The following is a 19,515-nucleotide window of genomic DNA, read 5'->3' as shown; positions in this document are numbered from 1 at the left end:
TTGTGTTCCCATAAAACTTTATTTATAGACATTGAAATCTGAATTTTACATTATTTTTCACATGCTACAAAAATACTGTTCTTTTGATTTCAACCATTTAAAAATGTAAAAACCATTTTTAGCAGGCTATACAAAAACAGATGGTAGACGGGATCTGGCTCATGGGCCATAGTTTGCTGACCCCTGCCCCAGGCCACTCTGACATCCAAGTGTCGTGATACTTTGCAAGCTATGTTTATGACTTACTTGCTATTTACCCATCTACATCAAAGACTCAGATCTGCTTCACCATAAAGTGTACAATTAAAGAGCTCTGTTAAAAGTGTTTTCTAAATTTTAGGAGCAATATTAAGGTCTACCAGAAAACATATGCCAGGCCACAATTGAAAAAATGCCATATTGTGCACTAAGTAAAAAACAACCAACATAAAAATATAATAAATTTGAGAAACTCACTAAATTTGAAAAATAGGCTTTATTTTAACCAGTGGTATTGTATGACATCCTATATGGCATAACTGATTACAGCCAAGTTCATGAATACAAATAAAATGGCAATTTCCCTCATTCTCTCTTTTGCTAGTTCTGTTCAGAGAAATCAGGAGATGGGAGCACAATGCTCAGAAACCAAGGAGCTCTTCCATGGGCTCCAGCTGAGTCCAGGCTCCAAGAGCATTCAGCCTCCTAACGCATATACAATCACATGTGCAAAGACCTTTATGAAAAAATATTCAGAGCAGTATTTCTGTAGGAAATCATACTAGCATTTACAACCAAACATGGCTGATGAAATTCATCTTGCTGTGGATGGTGAGGATTTGAACTGCATATAAAGGAGATGAAGCTTTTGCGTTCATTTTCCTTTAAAGAGGGGTAGGATCCCGGGTGAGGTGCAATCACCATCAGCCTGCCTCCTCCCTTCTTGCTCCAGCTGGCTCAGGGGTCCCACCCTGTCCCTCCAGAATTCAGGTACCACTGCGCTGTGATAGAGAAATGGATACGCCTTGTCCCAAATACAAGATTCTATCACACAGCCAATAGTAGAAGCGGCTTCACACTTGCTTATTTCACAGGGGGTTCAAACATATGGGCCCTTTTGTAGCACAAGACACCTGAAATTCAGAAAATTATGAAAACAATTCTTCTCCACCCCTGAGGATATTTCATCTTTATAAAGTTGAGAATACAAAATATCAGAATAATTTGCCCTTTCTCCCCATCAAAAGGAATCACATTCTCAAAGGACTCCTGCAATATACAAAATTCTGAAACAAAATTTATTTCTCCCTGAACCAAGACCAAGAAGTCAATGTTAAGCTGCCAAGAAGACCCTCTTCCAAAGAAGAGTGGAAAAGACACCTCATTACTTTTTTTAATAACCATGTTTAGACAAAGATAGCAAAAGGAGTTTCTGGCCTCATGAGCAATTTTTATTGTTCACTTTGATTTTAAGCATTTCTTAGCATTAGCTACTGGGAGTGAAGAGAACAATTGTTTTCCAAAGTCTGAGATATTCCCGAGAAAAGCCCTGATCTTTCCCATGATGGCTCCCCAAAAATAGTTTGTCGAAAACCAGATGGCAAGAATGAAAATGCTATACACTCATCTGTTCCATTTCTTCATAGTTTTCACATCAAAAGCACCTAGAGTATCAATTGTGTTCAACACAAAATAGCACTGGGGCTGGAGAGAGGATGAGGTCACCTTCCCGTGGCATCAGCCGAGGTGACATGGGCTCTGAACTACCCAAGAAGTCTTCACTGGCAAACCTGCCTGGCACCAGGGCCTCCCAAAGAGAACAGACAAGCAGCTGTGCATGCTCAAATAGCAAGACATGCAAAACACATCGTCACTCTGCTGGGAATAAAGAGCACACAGAAAGTACAATGACAGCAAGAACCGGCTTCTGCCTGCTGGGGCTAATACACAAGAAACCTCTGCACTGTAGGTGGGGGGCGAGCAGAGAAATAGCAACCCCTGGGGTGTGGGGTGTGTGAAGAGAAGCACACACATGCATGCGCACACATGCACACACAATGCCTCCAGGGCTCCCTGGTTACTTCAGGTTCATGAGCAGCCTTCCAACAACCTGACTACTTGCCTGGCTCGGCACTTGGTCTGCTGTGCTATCTTACCTATCTACACTTTCTTCTCTCCTCTTAAGGCACAAGCATATTTACAGTTTCGGACACACCTGCAGAGTTCTGAGAATCGTACTAAACAAGTCAGTCACAGACTAGTGCACAGAAGCCAGTTGGTCCTTCTTGGCTGCGAGTGATGCTGAGGGACAGCTTCTGAAACAGCCAGAAAGTGTGAGCCATTTCTGTGCTGCTACAGGATGTAGGCGACTCTCCCCTCCTCCCACCCCAAGCCAGGGCCATGGGAGAGGCCAAAAGGGCAAAAGCATGACTGGGATCTGGGCCGTTTAATATTTTTTACTTTGCATTTAACAAACCCTAACAAGATGGCAGCTCTTGCCTGCCTGAGCTGACTCTCACAAAGAGCAAACAGAGGCTGCCACAGGGCTTCTGTAATTCCACGTAAAGTCACTGTGATCAGAGTTTGCTCATATTCTCTTACCCTCCCACACAGACAGACACATGCACAGGAGCACACACATACACACACACACACACACAAACCCCTTCCACCATGGAGGAAATCTTTGCAACAAGAGGCACTTGAATGATATTTGGAGAGTTCCCATGAAAAGGCCTTCCCCTCACAGTGAAGTGGGATCAACAAAACAGAAACCAGGTGCTCAGGACTCCATCTCTTCTTGGTCAAGGGGTGGCGGCACAAAGCTGACGACTTCATCGTAGGTCAGGCCTAAAAATCAGAAGAGAGAAAAGTCGGATGTGAGAGTTGAGACTATTCTTGTAGGTGGACATTCTTAACTTCGAAGCTCAAGATCCTTCCCTCCTGTCCAGGCCAGTGATTGGATGGACGACTTCAAATAACCACTTCATTGCTTACATGTTATAACCTAAAGGAACATGTGATTACACAGAAGTTCAAGGATACACAAAAAGAACTATTTTTACTTATTTGTTTCATTCCACCGTGCCTCCTCTTGTAAGCTCTCTGGAGAAGATGCTCAAGAATAGCAGAGCACTTCTACAAGCTACGGAACAGATAATTTTGCCTTTGGGGATCTACCTGGAGTTCTGAATGTGTTGTTATGGAAAGAATTTGAAGTTGGGATATAGAGGAGACCTAGGTTTCATTTCTGGCTGTGTCCCTAAGTAGGTCCAAGGTAACAGACAAGATACAGACTGTCTATCGATTATAAAACTATAGGGGCACCTGGACGGCTCAGTGGTTGAGCATCTGCCTTTGGCTCAGGTTGTGATCCCGGGGTCCCGGGATCGAGTCCCACCTTGGGCTCCCTGCAGGGAGCCTGCTTCTCCCTCTGCCTTTGTCTCTGCCTCTCTGTGTCTCTCATGAATAAATAAATAAAATCTTCTTAAAAATTATAAAACTATAATTCTAGAGTTTTATCAATCATAAAACTACAAAAATACCTTATTCCCTACTTCTCTCAGACAGATGTTGTAAACGCAGATTCTGAGAACCTTGAAGCTCTATACAGATGTGGGGGGGGGGTTTGCACAAAATCAGACCAGACACAAGCACCTCAAAGGTCCAGAGAGTGTCATCATCTACAACAGACAGTTTCCATCAGAAGAACATATCCATCCTGCATCAGACACACTAGTTACAAGTTTTAACAAATTGATTATAACCAGAAATTTTATTTTCCCACAGCTTTTGGTTAGTGGCTCACCTAAGAAACATTTTAAAATCTAAGTTCCCACACTAGATGTTAATCCTGCTCTTATGACTTACTTTTCCATTCATCTATAAGGAGGTCCCTGCTTTCAAAGGACTGATCGTAAGGATCAGCCACTGGTTCATCATCTGGATCATGGTACTGAGCAAAGTAGGCATGTGCGAGGGCTTGGGCTGCTGTAATTCTCTTGTCTGAGTCCAATACAAGCATCTTCTCCAGCAAGTCGACAGCTATCAGCCCCACAGATTGGAAGGAAAAAAAAAGTTTTTAACATGTCACCAAAAAAATCAGGCCTTATTAAGCAAATACACAGTATTGAGTCTTCATACGGAACAAAGAATTCTCCTCCCATGTGTCTGCTCTAAGGAACATGATCTCTTTTCTTCTTTATGTGTATGTATGTCTAGGGATGTGTTTTGTATTAAGAATACGTTACTAAAGAACAAGTTTTAAAAATAACCGAGACTCTGTATGAACAAACTTTTGTAGAATGTCAGTGTCAAACAGCTACAACTGTACTCAAACTGTGTCAAAAGGAAAACTTATAACCAAACTAATCTAGAAAAGGTAAGCAGGGATTTTTTGATTTTTCACTTTTTTATCTCCCTGTGCTGTTTATTTACTAACATAAGGCAATGAATATTCATCAAACGGATCTTCCAACAATGAACAAACTGAGGGTTTTACATGGGTGTGTGGGTGAGACATGGTATTTGGATAAAAGAAATATAAAATTTTCACTATGACAAATTTCAATATACAAAACAATAGTATAGTGATTACTCATACGCCTACCACCCATATCCAACAATTAACATTATTTCTTTTTTTTACCTATCTATTTGGATCTTTTGCTGGACCATTTTAAAATAAAATGATAGACATGATACTTTACCTCTAAATATTTCAGCATAAATACATCTTTCTATATAATCACAAAACCATTATATATGACAAATAATTCTCAAATATCATCTAAAAATCCAGTTCATGTTAAAACTTTTCCAATTATCCCAAAGTTGTCTTTTACACCTGGTTTGTTCAAACCGGGATCCAATTAAGGACCACACATTACATCTGACTGAGGTTCGTAGGGTGAAAAGAACCATGTTCTGATAACCAATACCTTAATGAGGAATAAGGTCAGGGGTAAGGAAAAGGTTCCTCTAAGATCTTGACAGATACAAACACACACTATATCAAAGGTCAGTTCAACTTTTAATTCGTGTTTTGAGAATAATAGTCGAACATGAAGTCAGTGACTGACAAAATACAGCTGTCATTATTTACATCATCGGTGTGTTCCTGCTCAGTTAATATGCTGGGCACAAGTTCGTGGTCAGTAACACCATGTTCTGTCTGCAAGAAGAGACTCTTTGTATGACGTCACTATTTGGCAATGAGCTATCAGGCATGTTTAGATTCTGAGAACTGCCGTGCTGAGCACCAGATGGCCCAAAGCCTCCATTCAACTCATTGGCAGTCTGTATTGCTAAGTGGTATCCAGTTCTTTTGAATGTTTAAATGTCATGATTCCAGAGAAGGATGGATGTGACCTAAATAAGCTGTGGGGACACACACATACTCCCCGCCCCCTTCTCTCCCTTCTCTAGAAAAATGAGTTAACAAATCCCTTGGAGTTGGCTAATAGGAAGTCAAACAGTGAGCACTGCCAGGTCTGAAACATGAACTGATAGGATGAAAATACATTCAAAACAGAATGACAGACAAGAAAGCTACCAGCATCCAGCATAATTTCCCAACATCCTAGAGTATTTATTACTTGAATAGAGCTTCTCACAGATCCTTGAACTTGATAATATAACTCAAATAAATCCTACAGAGCCAAGGGGAGCAGATCGGGGCAGATGCAAACCTGAACCAATGGCATAGAATTCTGTATATAGCCCTGACGAGTTTGTAGGCTCATTTTTGGATGGGAGAGTAGCCCCGCTGAGATCTCACATACTTACAATCTCCAAGGTTGACACAGACTCACCCAGAACTGCCCAACATTTCGAAGAATGTAAGCATCTCTGCTATTGTAAAAATTATCACAGGAACACTGAAATCACTCTCAACGAGCACTGTGGACAAAGCACTTAAAAAGGGGAAACCACTTAGCCTTCACTACAACTTCTGAAGAGGGTGTCATGACTATCAGCTCTCAAAGGGCAAAACAACCTGAAGTACAGCTGCTGGGACCAAGCAGAGGGATGACCCACTGAGAGATTTTTTTTTAACATGCCAACATAACACAATCTTCAGGAAAGTGAGAAGGTCGCTTATACTATTATCATGGCATGGCTCCCTTCCCTGTCACAGGAAGGCCTGGTCTGATTTTTCCCTGTCTGCTGTTAAATGGCACTGTCCACTGCACAATCCTTGATTCAGGGAGGTAGGGTCTTAGGCAATGCCACTTTTAGGAGCCAACCAAAGCACATAATAACGCCAACTTCAAGGAAGAAATCAACTTTCATTTTAGCCAAGGCAGTACATATCCTGCAGCTACCACTGTTACTTCCCTCTGCAAAGGATCCTGGAAGTGATGGTGGCAGGAAGGAATGTGGAGCCATTCCTTAAAGTGTGAGGTGGCAAATTATCTCCACAAAGAAGACAGAATGGGGGGGGGAGGCGGGGGGCGGGCAGGGAGGGGCATATAGAAGAAGGGAAGAAAGGAAAAGTGCACAAGGATAGCAGAACCTGTAGCACTGGGAAGCTACAGGCAGTGCAGGGCAGTCTGCAGGGAGCTCCTGGGGGTCCTCTAAACACCTATCTGTGCTTCAGCTGTTTTCATCCTTGGTTTGGGACACCACACAATGGCAGCAGTTGCAAAGTCATAGGCTTTCCTCTGTACCTCCTTCTTCCTGCACCTCTCATCTCTCCTCTCAACATCCCCACTATTTGCTCTCCTGTCTTCACCATACAAGCCCATTCCTCCTACCACATTCTAGGATCATATAAATATATAAGCCTATCATGTGATTAAAAAACCTAACGACACAAACATAGATAACAAATGGCCTGGGTGCCTGGGTGGCTTAGTTTGTTAGGTGTCTGGTCTTCGGCTCAGGTCATGATTTTGGGGTCCTGGGATTGAGCCCTGCATCAGGGCTCCCTCCTCAGTGAGGAGCCTGCTTCTCTCTCTGCCCCTCCCCCCGCTTGTGTTCTCTCTCTCTGTAAAATAAATAAAATTCCCTCCCCAAAAAACCCAAACAGCATTACTTACCACCTTCCAGGATTTAATTAATGGTACCCTGTTTAATCAAAAGGGGAAAAACTCTCCTTTAAATCCTTAATTTATGTCATTAACAATTCAATATTCATGAGGTAAGGATATTATCAACTTACCCAAGGGATTGGCACCAATAAATACATTTGCAAAGTTCATTTTTGGCATCTGGGTCAAAGACTGAATGTAGTTTCTTGCCTGTAAAAATAAGAGGTTTTCAAAATGGCTTTGTTCAGTAATGTTACTGCTCCCAGAGAGTCTCGATCCTGCCAAAGAACAAGTGTTAACTGACAAAGTGTGCTAGCTTCAATGTTTACGACTGTCTTTGATAGTCAGTTAAAGATTTCTCTTACTGCCATCCTAACGCCCTTATATGTGATCAGCACCTTTGTTTATTCCAGTTATCTCTCACAGTTCCATTTCCAGTGAAGGAGAATGCTAAGCAACTAAGCCCCCTTTTATTAGCTTACTAATAAGTAATAAGTAATCAAAGGATCACAAGTAAAATAAAAAAGGAGGCCAAGATATCTAAGAAGCTCTCCTTTCTGAGATAGCCTTTCTAGAAACCTATAATTAGCATAGGGATATGTACTCCTAAAGTTGAGGACCAGCAATCCTCTGATGGTGCTGATCTCAGTACATACTCCTAGTTCATAAAAAGGGCATCAGTGTTAAACCTTGCTAACAAAGTAATGTTGGTAACAAGGAAGTAAACATAAGCTTACTGTATTATTCTAAAAGTCCTGAACACATTTTAAAAATACTAAAGCAACTTAGAGAAATGAAGAAGAGTGGATTATAAGTTACATGGTCTACACAGAAATCTTTCCCCTACCACTTAGATGCTACATCTTCTTTCATAAGTCTCAACTGACATATCGGTGACCTCTTCTGCAAAATATTAGTATTAGATATTAGTATTTGGCTTGCCTTTATCATACAGTTATTGTGATATTCAAATTAGATAAAACTCATGAAAGAGCTTTAAACTAAAATTCTGACACAAACAACATTTATATTACCAATATAGTTTTATAAGTTTGGTCCCTATGGTGGAACGGGCTTGAATCTTGACTTTATCACTTTGGGCAAGTTACTTATTCTCTTTAAGGCTTGAGTTCCTTTTCTATAAAAAGAGATTAACAATGTCTACCACACAAGGCTGCAGTGAGGATTGGAGATAACAAACCAGTACTTCCTTAGCACAGTACTTGGTGCAGAGTGAGAGCTCAACAAACATTAGCTGTTCTCCCTGTTGCCTTTAGAAAGTTTGCTCTCATTCTCTAAGGGTGTTTCAACTTCACAATTTCCAAACTCCACTGGAAGGAACTTTCAGTGCCAGATACTTTTAAGGACTGATAGCTCTATGAAGGCAAACCAAAAACTGGTCTTAAGATTAATCATGTAAATACAAATGTAACTCATAAATGTGTGCTTTAGATATTAGGTATTAAGCTGTGTCTGTGACTTTCCCAGTTTCAAAAAAATAAATCCCACTCTCAGTCCATCTGAGAAGATGAGATAAAACTTCTTTGAATCTAAACCACTTCCTTAAAATTGCTATTTTAATACAGCTCAACAGTAAAGGGGTGTGTGTGTGTGTGTGTGTGTGTGTCTGTGTATTTCCACACACAAGCTTAGAAAAAGTTCTGGTTACTAGGGCAACTTCACCTTCTTAGTCATTGTACGTGGACCAAGTAGAAGAGGTCCACTTTGCAAATCTGTTGGGAATCTTTCCAATTTGAAAAGAGAGTTCCAGGAATTGAATATCCATATGTTTGTAATCCCTTCCTACTTGAGGATGAAGGGAAGACAGAGGTAAGAGAGACCTGTCTTATGCAGAGAACAGTCATCCCTCTAATAAGATACATAAAGGTAAATTTAAAAACTACCTGCATATAACTGAAATAGAAACACTGCTGCTGCAAAGGGCCTCTGTGGATGCCAACCTGGCTCCCAAAAACATTAAAGACATCTTAGAAAGAAGTGCCTCAACCATCTCTGATAATAAAACTAGCATTAAAGATTAAGTAGTAAGAATGGTAAAGAAGACACCTAACCCTATAGAAGTGTTCATATTTATTCCATGTTATTTGTATATTTCCTTTTAAATATAGTACTTATCAGTGTTGGATATTTTATAGATTTGGTTTTTAACTTAAGGGAAGAATCTTCTTTTGGTCATTATAAAAAACTGATGAATAGGAAAGCATCCTAATGGCCCTCAGTTAAATACACTTCCAGGCTACAGTCATCAGATGTTAACATACCCTTACTAGGATAACATAATGGCTTCTCGAGCACTAAATTTATAAAACCCAAATATAAAAGTAACATCATTTTCTATTTACAAGCCTATAAATTATATTCTCAATCCATAGGACTGGATGACATTTTATCCCAAATGTCAGCATCCTGCCATAGCACATACGCACTCATCACCTTAGTAGCCCCTCAAGGCACATGCAAGCCCTCAGTGATATTAAAAACTGTGTTGGTTATACAGTGGCAATAAAATGAGAATGTGGCCTTCTGAATTGGCTATTCCTATACAGTCTGTTTGTTCTCACCTCATGGCTTGGCATCCTGTTAATGAGATAAGCAGGGGGGGTCCCCGTCAGACGCATAATCTGCTGAAGCTGGTTAATATCTTAGATGCCTAGTCAAGGGCATTGTTAAACATACAGTGCAAAAAAATAACTTTCAACTCAAGTTCTCAAGAAGGCCAAAAAAGCCACCCCAAATGAACAAAAAATCAATTTCCCACCCATCCCAACCATCCCAGGCCAGAGCCCAAGGCTGCATGTGAACGCACGCTTCTATGGAATGGCATGAGAATTATTAGGCATGCAGCCAGGAACTGGCCATGCAGATAAGAAAAATTACTTCTCTTTTATTTTAGCATCATCTTTAACATGAAATATTTTAGGCTCCCTGGAAAGGGACTGCCCCTTGATCCAGGATGCCAGCCGGAGAATGGTTTTCAAATATTGATGGCCAAAACCTGTTTGCTTGGGGCGGGGGGGGGGGGGGGGGGTAAATGGAGATGATTCAGAAAATTTTGATTCAGCTTTGGACAAAACAAAATTTTCAATATATCCATTCAAGGAAGTGGTTAAATTTTCGTGGCACAGGTTCTGGTAACTCTCCAAGGCAACACCCCTCCAAATGTAAGACATTGGTGGGTGTGCGAGCTGATAAGCAATGCCAAGTTTCAAAGACATTAGTAGTGGTACATTTATAAAACATGCCAAACACACAATGGTGATGAAGAAAGAGGACACACAGGGCAAAGTTAGAAGCTAATGGCAAAGACAAAATAGAAGTCACAGGCTGCTGATGGTATTACAGCATGCCACAGTGATTTCCTCCACAAGTTTCTAACAGGTGAATAGGCTGACTTCACTTAGTAAACAGCTGGGAAGAAGTCTGCAAAATGCTCTGCAATGATCTGACAAAAGGACGAAACTAGTAGGTCTTCCATATGCACAAGCACACATGGAACTGGCATGTCAAACTTCTCTTTTCTTGCTGCCCCATCAACTTTAACACAAGTCCCCCTCCTCCAAAATGTTACATGAACTGTTAGTTTATCACATGTTCCTATTAAAGGAATAGTGATGGGATTTTTAAAAATCAATTGCAATTCAATAAAAATCTTTCTCTATTCTTTCTTTGTAAACTATTAATTCCCTCATCCCCACCCCTGGTTATAGCAGCATCTTCAATGAGCACCCTGGTCAGGCAATTACACTTCTTTGTGGCTTCCTTCACTAATTTTTCACATTACCTCATCCTCAGAACTCAAATTCCCTAGTGGTCAGGGGACTGCAAATATATGATAAGGAGAGAGCTGGGACATGTGCTGCATCCTGCCTTTCATACTCCTTATGCCCAAGGACAGAGGCCAGCAAATTTAAAAGGTGGCATGAAGCCCTTTTAATTCTCTCAACAAAGTTTAGATTTGCCTTTAAACAAATGACATACCAACAGTACTTTGCATGTGAAGAAATACAATAAAAATGGCTCATTAAGTAAACTAGGAATAGTAGAATACCAATTGGGTTTTAAAATCTTTGAATCTTGCCACCTCTCTCTTCTTTCTTAGGAACAATACTTGGCCTGTGCAATTTCTATTTTTGTCTCCTTTAGTCAAATGCATTATTATATCCCCTTCCTGTCAGGAGGTTAGCAAGAATATATTTCTAAGGAAAAATGGGAGTCAGTGAAAGGGCTTTTGGTTTCTTTATATGACTTTTTGTTCTTTCACTGATTACTATAGGTACTGGGTCACTAAGCAAAACACTCCTCTCTCCTTAGCTGCCATGGCCCATTTATCCCCTTTCTTACAGCACATCCCAACTTGTTCTCAATCAGCCCATCCATTATTGCATTATCTTACAATGTCCTAATATCTGTTGATTGGATTTCTACATAAATGATGGCATCTGTATGTTAACTAACTAATTTAAATAAAGACTTGAAAAAATTATGGCATCACCACCTTACTACTTTGCAGGAGTAACAAAAATAGCTATTACATTCCTTCACTAATGAACTTTTCCTTCAATTTTTAAAATTCTTAAAACAATTTTACTCAGCTGGCTTTGTTATTTGCACACCATGCATCCCACACACATCATGTGCTTTTAAGATAAACTGGTACTTGGGGCATTATTACTAACGTCAAATTAATCTTGTCTACCCTTTCGAATGTTTAAACCCTTTTTATCCATTCATCATAACCATGTAGGGGGGAAAAAAACCCTCTCTTATTCCCATACTCAACACACTATTATTGGAGTACATTCTGCATTCTGGTAGATAATTTTATTATGCCCAACTCTAGAGCTGTTTAAATGTATGATGTGCCCTATTTCACATAAGATAAAGACATCTCATTATTAGGTTGGGCACTTGATTTTGTTTCTTTCTTAACAATAAATGATGGATTAATAATAGGTAAATATGATATTACCCATGCTTTTTCTTTTAAAAATCTTGTGACTAGCTACACATATCTATAGGGCAGATTAGGGACTGAGAAAGAGCTGCTAGTGACCATTCCCAGACAGAGAATGAATTTACTATCTTAGTCTCATTAGTACTATTGGTAAATAAACCGAACTTTCTCCCACCCCCACTCCCTTGCCCCCATGTCTTCTCTATTACCAGTCTTTCTAAGTACATGCATTTAAAACAAGAAAGCACCATTTCTTATCTTCTTTGATTCACTCTATCCAGCTTCCCCACTCCTTTGGGTTGACACAGTGGTCAGTCACTTTGACAAATGACTTTCAAAATAGTGTGCAATTGCATGAGATTAAAGTTTAAAGATGAGGTTATCAAAAAATAAAAAATTAAAAAATAAAGATGATGTTATCAGAACATCTGAGATCTATGCTCAGCTCTGCCAAGTGACTCAGTGCATGACTCAAACAAGTCACAGCTTTTCTGTGCTTTTCCTTCTTCATCTTAAATAAATGAAACAAAATAATAGAGCCAGCACAGTGTCTTACATCTCTCAGAGTGGAAATTCATAAATACACTGGACTTTGTGGTCTGTTAGTAGAATGTACCAGAAACATACCAGATGACAATATTCTTTATTTTGTAAGAGAGATGATGCACCATTCAAACTCACCTGCTCAAGCCTGCCTCAAGCCACCCAGCATTCCTTCCAGTTGGGCAAAGGGACCCCTTTAGTCAGAATGCTGGGAGGAGAATTCAGGAAGGCACAATTGGAGCTTGGCTCCACAGTTCTTTTTCCCTTTTAGTCAACTGCCTGGCAGCAGACAGAGGAGAAAAGGGAGAAAGGCTGAGCTTTCATGATTTCTCTCTTGCCTCTGGCCCCAGAAAATGACCAACAGTAGGAAATTGAAGCCAAAGTAAGCCAGAGTCACATTCCCATGGCTTCTCTCTAAATCCCTGCTTAGAGGCAGGAAAGCATTAGCGCCAAAGCTTTTTCTCAGGTTATTGACTTGTAATTACAAAGGGAGGCTGTGGGAGGAAGGATTTACAAGTCTACTCCAGAGGATGTGAGTTACCAGGACTGGTCTGGAAACAGGGTGGAGAGGTGCCCTTGTTGGGAACAGACAACTTATACAAGATATGCGAGTTGTCTATTCTAAAGCAGTAAAAGGCAGTAACTTTTGGGAAAGGGCAGTAGTGTGAACACAATGCACACTTCATTCTTGTAGTGAAGCTACACTAATATGTGGTAAAGCTCACGCTCTGAGAACGTGGTTAGAACACTAACCAAAACATAAAAAGAGCTTAAGTGCATGTAAACTTCTGAGAAAGATGATGTCAGGGCTTGATAATGGAGACAAATTTTCTTTAATTTCATGGAATGAGTTACAATCTCAAATCATGGATACTACTGCCCAATACAAGCTCTCATGATCTAAGTACATACTCCAACAGAGAATAAAACACACTCATGCATGGGGGCAGATGAGTGCATGTACACACAGACATACAGACACACACACACACACACACACACACACCCCTCATCCTGAAAGTCAGCACAAAAGGGCACACATGCTTACAAACATACTCAGGGCAAAGTACAGACTGATGGAAGGCAAGTGGCAGAGGCTCCCAAAAGGGCAGATAATTACAATCAAAGCATCAACTCACAGACTCTGAGGAGATTTTCTTCAAAAGATCAGCCCCTGGGGTTCCAACGAGTCTTAAAATGAGCTTCAACTGATCAATATCTAATGGTGGACTATAAAGGAAAATGTTGGGACAAAATAAAAATAAAAAACAAACAACAACAAACAAAACAAACAAAATACCCCAATAACAAAAATTAAAAACCCCAAACCAAGCCAGAATGGTGAATTCATCTGGATCAAGGCTTCTGCACGACGGTCACTTCAAGTAGAACATGCTCCTCCTGTACAAAGACTCAGAACGCTGCCACACACATCACCAATTTATATTCATTTTGTGTATCTGTCAACGTCACTTATCAGCAAAGCAAAGTGACATTAGCTGGGTACTTAGCTGCTAAAGACAGCCTGTGAAAACAAAAGCTTCACTCTGTCCACACCCACCTCTTCACCTTCCACCAAAGAAAGCATGAGTAGCCAGTTAAGCGAAGAGCACTGGTAAGCAGAGTGCTACAGATACAAAATAAGCAGCAGAGCATAGGAGCTAGAGCTAATACGACAGGGGCCTTCAAGCCTCTGCCTGGACGCAGGCTATGGCAGGCGGACAAGAGTGGTGAGTGACAGTCGACCAGCAGAGGGCCCCACTCCCTCACCGCATCCACATGTTCTTCAGGAGCGCCATAGTGTAGCAGAACGCCAGAGGTTACCACCTCACAAAAGCAGTGACAAACCTCACACACCCCAGAGGCTCTGAACAATAGGCTACAATGTCCAAACCTTAACTCTGGTAGCCAACTCTTCCATGCACACTCAGAATGTATGCGCATGTGTTAACCAGAAGACAAAAACTTTTCAGTTTTTCTTACTGCCTCTAGCCTTGCCTTAAAAAAGGAAGTTAAAAGGGGAGAGGAAAAAAAATCATATAAAATAGCTTTTAATATTCTCTGTGAACATGTGAATAGTTTATCTGTGTCTACACTGACATTGGGGGGATAAAGGAGGGGAGGATGACCGTCTTCTGATGCTAATAATGTGAAAAACCTGACAAATCCCGTCAGGTTTTTCACATATTAGGTCCTTCTCAACTTCAGGTCTCAGCTTAAATTCACTTCCTCAGAGAGGCCCCCCCCAACATAAAGAAGCCCCCCCTCTTCCCTGTATTCTCTACCTCAGCACAATGCTTGCAAACATTAAAGTGCTTATCACAATCTAGAATTATTTTGTTTGCTTCCCGTCTGTCACCTCTGCTGACCTGTGGCTCTACGAGAGCAGGAGCCACCCTGGCTGTGCCACCTATTCCCAGCACCTAGCCTGCCATCTGCTCCATGGTGGGCTCTCAGAATATTTGAGGGGTAGGGAGAGCAGGATGGAAAGGAGGACAGAAGAAAATATTTCTGCCTATGATTACACATATGAAGGTAATATGGTGTAACTTAAAAATAATGGCCTCTGCAAACCATAGTTGCCCAAGTTACAGGAATTACTTATGCAATAACACTGGCATCTTGCCCTGCTTTTTTTTTTTTTTCTCCTCCAGATATGAAATTGGCTTAAATGAAGAAAATTCTAGATAGGAGTCAGCAAAGACCAGCCTGCTGCCTGTTTTGAAAATAAAGTTTTGTTGGAACACAGCCATGCCTGTTCGTTTATGTACAGCTTTCACCCTATACAGCAGAACTGAGTGAGTACTTACAACAGAAACCATACGATCCCCAAACCCTAGAATATTTATTATCTGGCTCTTTAAGTAAAGGTTTGCTGAACCCCATTCCAGACCTAAACAACTTGTGTTCCATAGAAAACAAGGATAAATTAGAAACAAGTCCACTCACACAAATTACTTCTAAATTAAGAATTAGTAGAAAATTTTGTCATCTGCAAATGGCAAAAATCAATGTATTCTGGAAATTAAAATTTCAATACTGATTCTCAGTTCAAAATGCTGACAAGAAAAAAATCTAAAGTATGCATTAATGGGGACAGAGTGGGGAGGGCGGATGATTACTGTCTTGCTCTAAAATAATCAAATTAACTATACAACAGTAGAATTTGTAGAGCATCCCCCTTTGCTCATGTAAAATGATTCAGTTTACAAGTGTTACTTCCCCTCACACTCTTCCAGAACAAATTCAAGTGGGTAGCTACCCCACCTCACAAAGCATATCATGTATGGAAACCAACTAAACTACTTCAACTCGCAAGCAGGTAGTTTTACAATATAAGTATCAAAACTACTCTCTAGAAATAAAGCTGTTGAGATTGGTACTGTCCTTTAAGAGACTTCTGACTACTAAAAGGAGTCAAGTTGTATATAGTCTCTCCAGGGACGGCAGCAGACTCTGGGCTGAGTTGCTTAACTGCCCTAACTTCACTTTAACATACCTGAAGACTGTGCCACCCCCACTGGCCACGGTGGCTCACTACAGCCATGAGTGGGGGATCCCGTGTGCCTCTCTCCTGCTTTTGCAGGTACGAATCAATCACAGGCCTGATGTATAAAGCCCCAACTCCTCAGCCCCTCATGGCCCTCCCTGGTTTGGCATCAAGCTTCTTTCCTAACTCTGCCTCAAACTATTACTCCTTAATGTACTCAATGCTTCAATGCATGCCAAATCTTTTAGGCACTGTAAAGCTTCTAGCTTTTCATTTATCCAAGTCAAACAGAAATACCCTCTATTCTCCCCTCCTACCAAGCTTGTTCTTTTTTTTTTTTTTCCAGAGTCCTATTCAAACCATGAATCTTAGGCTCAAATTAATCTCTACTTCTTCTCAATAACTTAGTTATACCTCTGTTATAGCATTATTATCACTGTCTTATTTTATAATCAGAGAGTAGACATTTGTTCCAGTAGCTCCTGTAACTTACTTTCCACTGATTATGATCATTCTGTTTTTGGCGATAGCTGCTCCTATCTCTAGCACCTTCCACGGAGTAGTCTGATAAATGTTGGTTGGCTTAAAAAGACTTGCTGTAATATGCTTTTTTTTTTATTTATTTAAATATTTTTTTCTTTATTTATTTATGATAGTCACAGAGAGAGAGAGAGAGACGCAGAGACACAGGCAGAGGGAGAAGCAGGCTCCATCCACCGGGAGCCTGACGTGGGATTCGATCCCGGGTCTCCAGGATCACGCCCTGGGCCAAAGGCAGGCGCCAAACCGCTGCGCCACCCAGGGATCCCTGTAATATGCTTTTAAACTCAGCTCTATCCCCTCTGCCTTGCTCTTAAAACCTATAATGACCATACTGTATGGGAAGTCTCAATACAAAAAAGTTAAGAAAAGTCGTTTCATTTAATATCAGGCCTAACAAAGTTCTCAAACACTCCATCTGAAGCATTTACACCATAGAGAGTATACAAATATAGTGCCAAGAGTGTGTAAGGGCCATGGACAAAGAGAGTTGGTACAGCACAGTAGCCAATACTTAGGAGAGTAGTAAACACACAATGCAAAATAAAAACCTACTTAGTAGCTAAAAGCACTTGCATGAAAGAAGTCAAAGCATGCAGACCTCAGAAGAAATCACCATAGGTTCTCCAACAACTGGCAAATCCATAGAAATACAGGTCAGTCTTCCAATAGTACCAGCTACTAGAATTTGTCCAGGCAGTTAAGGCCAGAGGGCGCTTCAAGTAGCTACATAAGCAGAGCAAAGCAAAATTTACCACATTATGACAATTAGTTATTTCCACAACAAGCCATCCTTCATAACTGGTTTAACCCCTTTTTCCCCCTAGATAGAAGAAATTTTTACTATTAGGTAAAAACATATTTTAACTGTCCTGATCAAATTGTCAAAATTTAAATCATAGATCTCCTGGTCCTTTCTAAAACAACCACTGAGGGCTAAGATTACTCTTTAGGTTCTCTGTAACATAAGTAAAAGGTAGAATGAACAGATAAGGAAATCAATCTAAGGACACTGGATCATAGGGAAATGAAGAGAGGAATATTCTATTCATTTCTAAGTGTTTAGGCAACTCCTAGAAAGTGTCCACAGGCCAGAGAATTGAAGATGAGGAAGGGAACAGGTGCAGGATATCCCTGCAACTAACTGCTGCACGTGACCCACAGTTTTCAATGAAATAAAATCCAGAATATTAATGTTTGGAGGGTAGGAAATCCTCCTGGTGACAGGATGGACTATGAGAAGACCTACCCTACTTTCTTCTCTTCTTGGTTGTCAGAACAGTCATTTTCACTGTCACACACACACAAATTCTTAAGGTATTCTAGGTTTGTGGATACAGATGAAAATTCCAATCTTTTCTGGGAGAAAAAAAAAATCTGTATTTTCAAGTTGGAGAAGAAAAGGCAAATAGTCTAGTGAAATATTCTTCTTCTTCAACATTTATTAGGAAAACTGCTTTTTTAAAAAAATAAGAGAGAACAGGAGTACCTGGGTGGCTCAGTTGGTTGAGGGCCCAACTCTTGGTTTTGGCTCAGGTCATGATCTCAGGTCATGATCTCAGGGTTGTGAGACTGAGCCCCGCGTCAGGCTCTGTGCTCGGCAGGGAGTCTACTTGAGATTCTCCCTCCTAAGCAAATAAATAAATTCTAAAATGAGAGAGAACAAGGGTGCCTGGCTTGCTCAGCTGGTGGAGCATGCAACTCTAGGTCTCAGGGTTGTGAGTTTGAGCCCCCTGCTGGGAGTAGAGCTTACTTTTAAAAATTTTTTTAAATTCAGGACAGCCCCGGTGGCTCAACAGTTTAGCACCGCCTTCAGCCCAGGGCCTGATCCTAGGGTCCTGGGATCGAGTCCCGCATCAGGCTCCCTGCATGGAGCCTGCTTCTCCCTCTGCCTGTGTCTCTGCCTCTCTCTCTCTGTCTCTCATGAATAAATAAATAAAATCTAAAAATATATTTTTTAATTCAAAAAAATAGAATAAGAGAATATTTGAAACTAGTGACTACAAGTGAGGGGTAAATGTGACAGGAAGGAGTACACCAAAAATTTTTAGCTCTATTGTCATGTTTTATCTCATAACCTGAGAGCTATAAACATAGGTGTTCATTACATTATTCTTTGCCTTTTTGTAGTATTTCATAAAATGTTTGAAAAAAAGAAAAAGAAAAAATGAATAAAGAAGAATTAAGGAGCAAATTTAATATACTAAGTAAATTCATACAGAGTAAGGCAGCAGCTAATGGCAAGTGGGTTATAACTCAACAGCTCCATTATCCTCTAGTTAATATATTAAGAGTTCCACTTCTATTAAAATAAAAGAAGGAGGGATCCCTGGGTGGCGCAGCGGTTTGGCGCCTGCCTTTGGCCCAGGGCGCGATCCTGGAGACCCGGGATCGAATCCCATATCGGGCTCCCGGTGCATGGAGCCTGCTTCTCCCTCTGCCTGTGTCTCTGCCTCTCTCTCTCTCTCTGTGACTATCATAAAATAAAAAAAATAAAAAAATAAAATAAAATAAAATAAAAGAAGGAAAAAAAGTTTTACACATTTAGGAAATTCATTTGATTACTTAGGAAAAGAAAACCACAGCAAGCAAATGCTGTGACCTCTGGAAGAGAACACAGTATTTGGCGTGTACAGGGCTGGGAAACTTACCTCCTCTCTTCCTTAGGCTACCGACTATTAAGTGTTAATAAAACCATTTTCTAACTGGTCACTCTTCTCAAAACGATTGGCATTTGAAGTAAGTTAGCACTAGACCTAAAGAGACATTCTATATCCTCACTCTCTCCTAAATATGAAGTTCCACCAGCCATGTCCACTTGATATACCTAGTCAACTGGACTTGGAAGGCAGTGCTTCATTCCTTAAAAAAATAATACTGCTTTTGATGTACCTGGAAGAGGGGTTCTACATAGTCATAAATGAAAATGAAAAGCTAATAATGTATAATTACCT

At 40.5% G+C, this 19,515-nt stretch overlaps 1 protein-coding gene across 3 annotated transcripts in view; it reads right to left on the bottom strand.

The window, feature by feature from the left end:
- MAPK14 (mitogen-activated protein kinase 14) overlaps nt 1–19,515 on the bottom strand; it is an 81,584-nt gene continuing 62,069 nt past the window's right edge. Inside the window, exons 9-12 of one of the 3 annotated variants that reach the window (XM_055330558.1) lie at nt 9,596–9,675; nt 7,145–7,223; nt 3,850–4,023; nt 1–2,829 (exon numbers count right to left, since the gene is read on the bottom strand). In XM_055330558.1, coding sequence (XP_055186533.1) covers nt 2,762–2,829; nt 3,850–4,023; nt 7,145–7,223; nt 9,596–9,675 — 401 coding nt within the window. In that variant the 3' untranslated portion in view covers nt 1–2,761. Of the gene's footprint in view, nt 2,830–3,849; nt 4,024–7,144; nt 7,224–9,595; nt 9,676–13,670; nt 13,751–19,515 lie in introns of those variants that run through there. The other 2 variants (XM_055330557.1, XM_055330559.1) reach the window with 2 other exon arrangements.

This window comes from Nyctereutes procyonoides, unplaced genomic scaffold, assembly GCF_905146905.1.
Source record: "Nyctereutes procyonoides isolate TBG_1078 unplaced genomic scaffold, NYPRO_anot_genome, whole genome shotgun sequence".
NCBI classification, from domain to species: domain Eukaryota; kingdom Metazoa; phylum Chordata; class Mammalia; order Carnivora; family Canidae; genus Nyctereutes; species Nyctereutes procyonoides.
The sequence above is the reverse complement of the archived record's forward strand: the minus strand, read 5'-3'. Positions and strand labels throughout refer to the sequence as shown.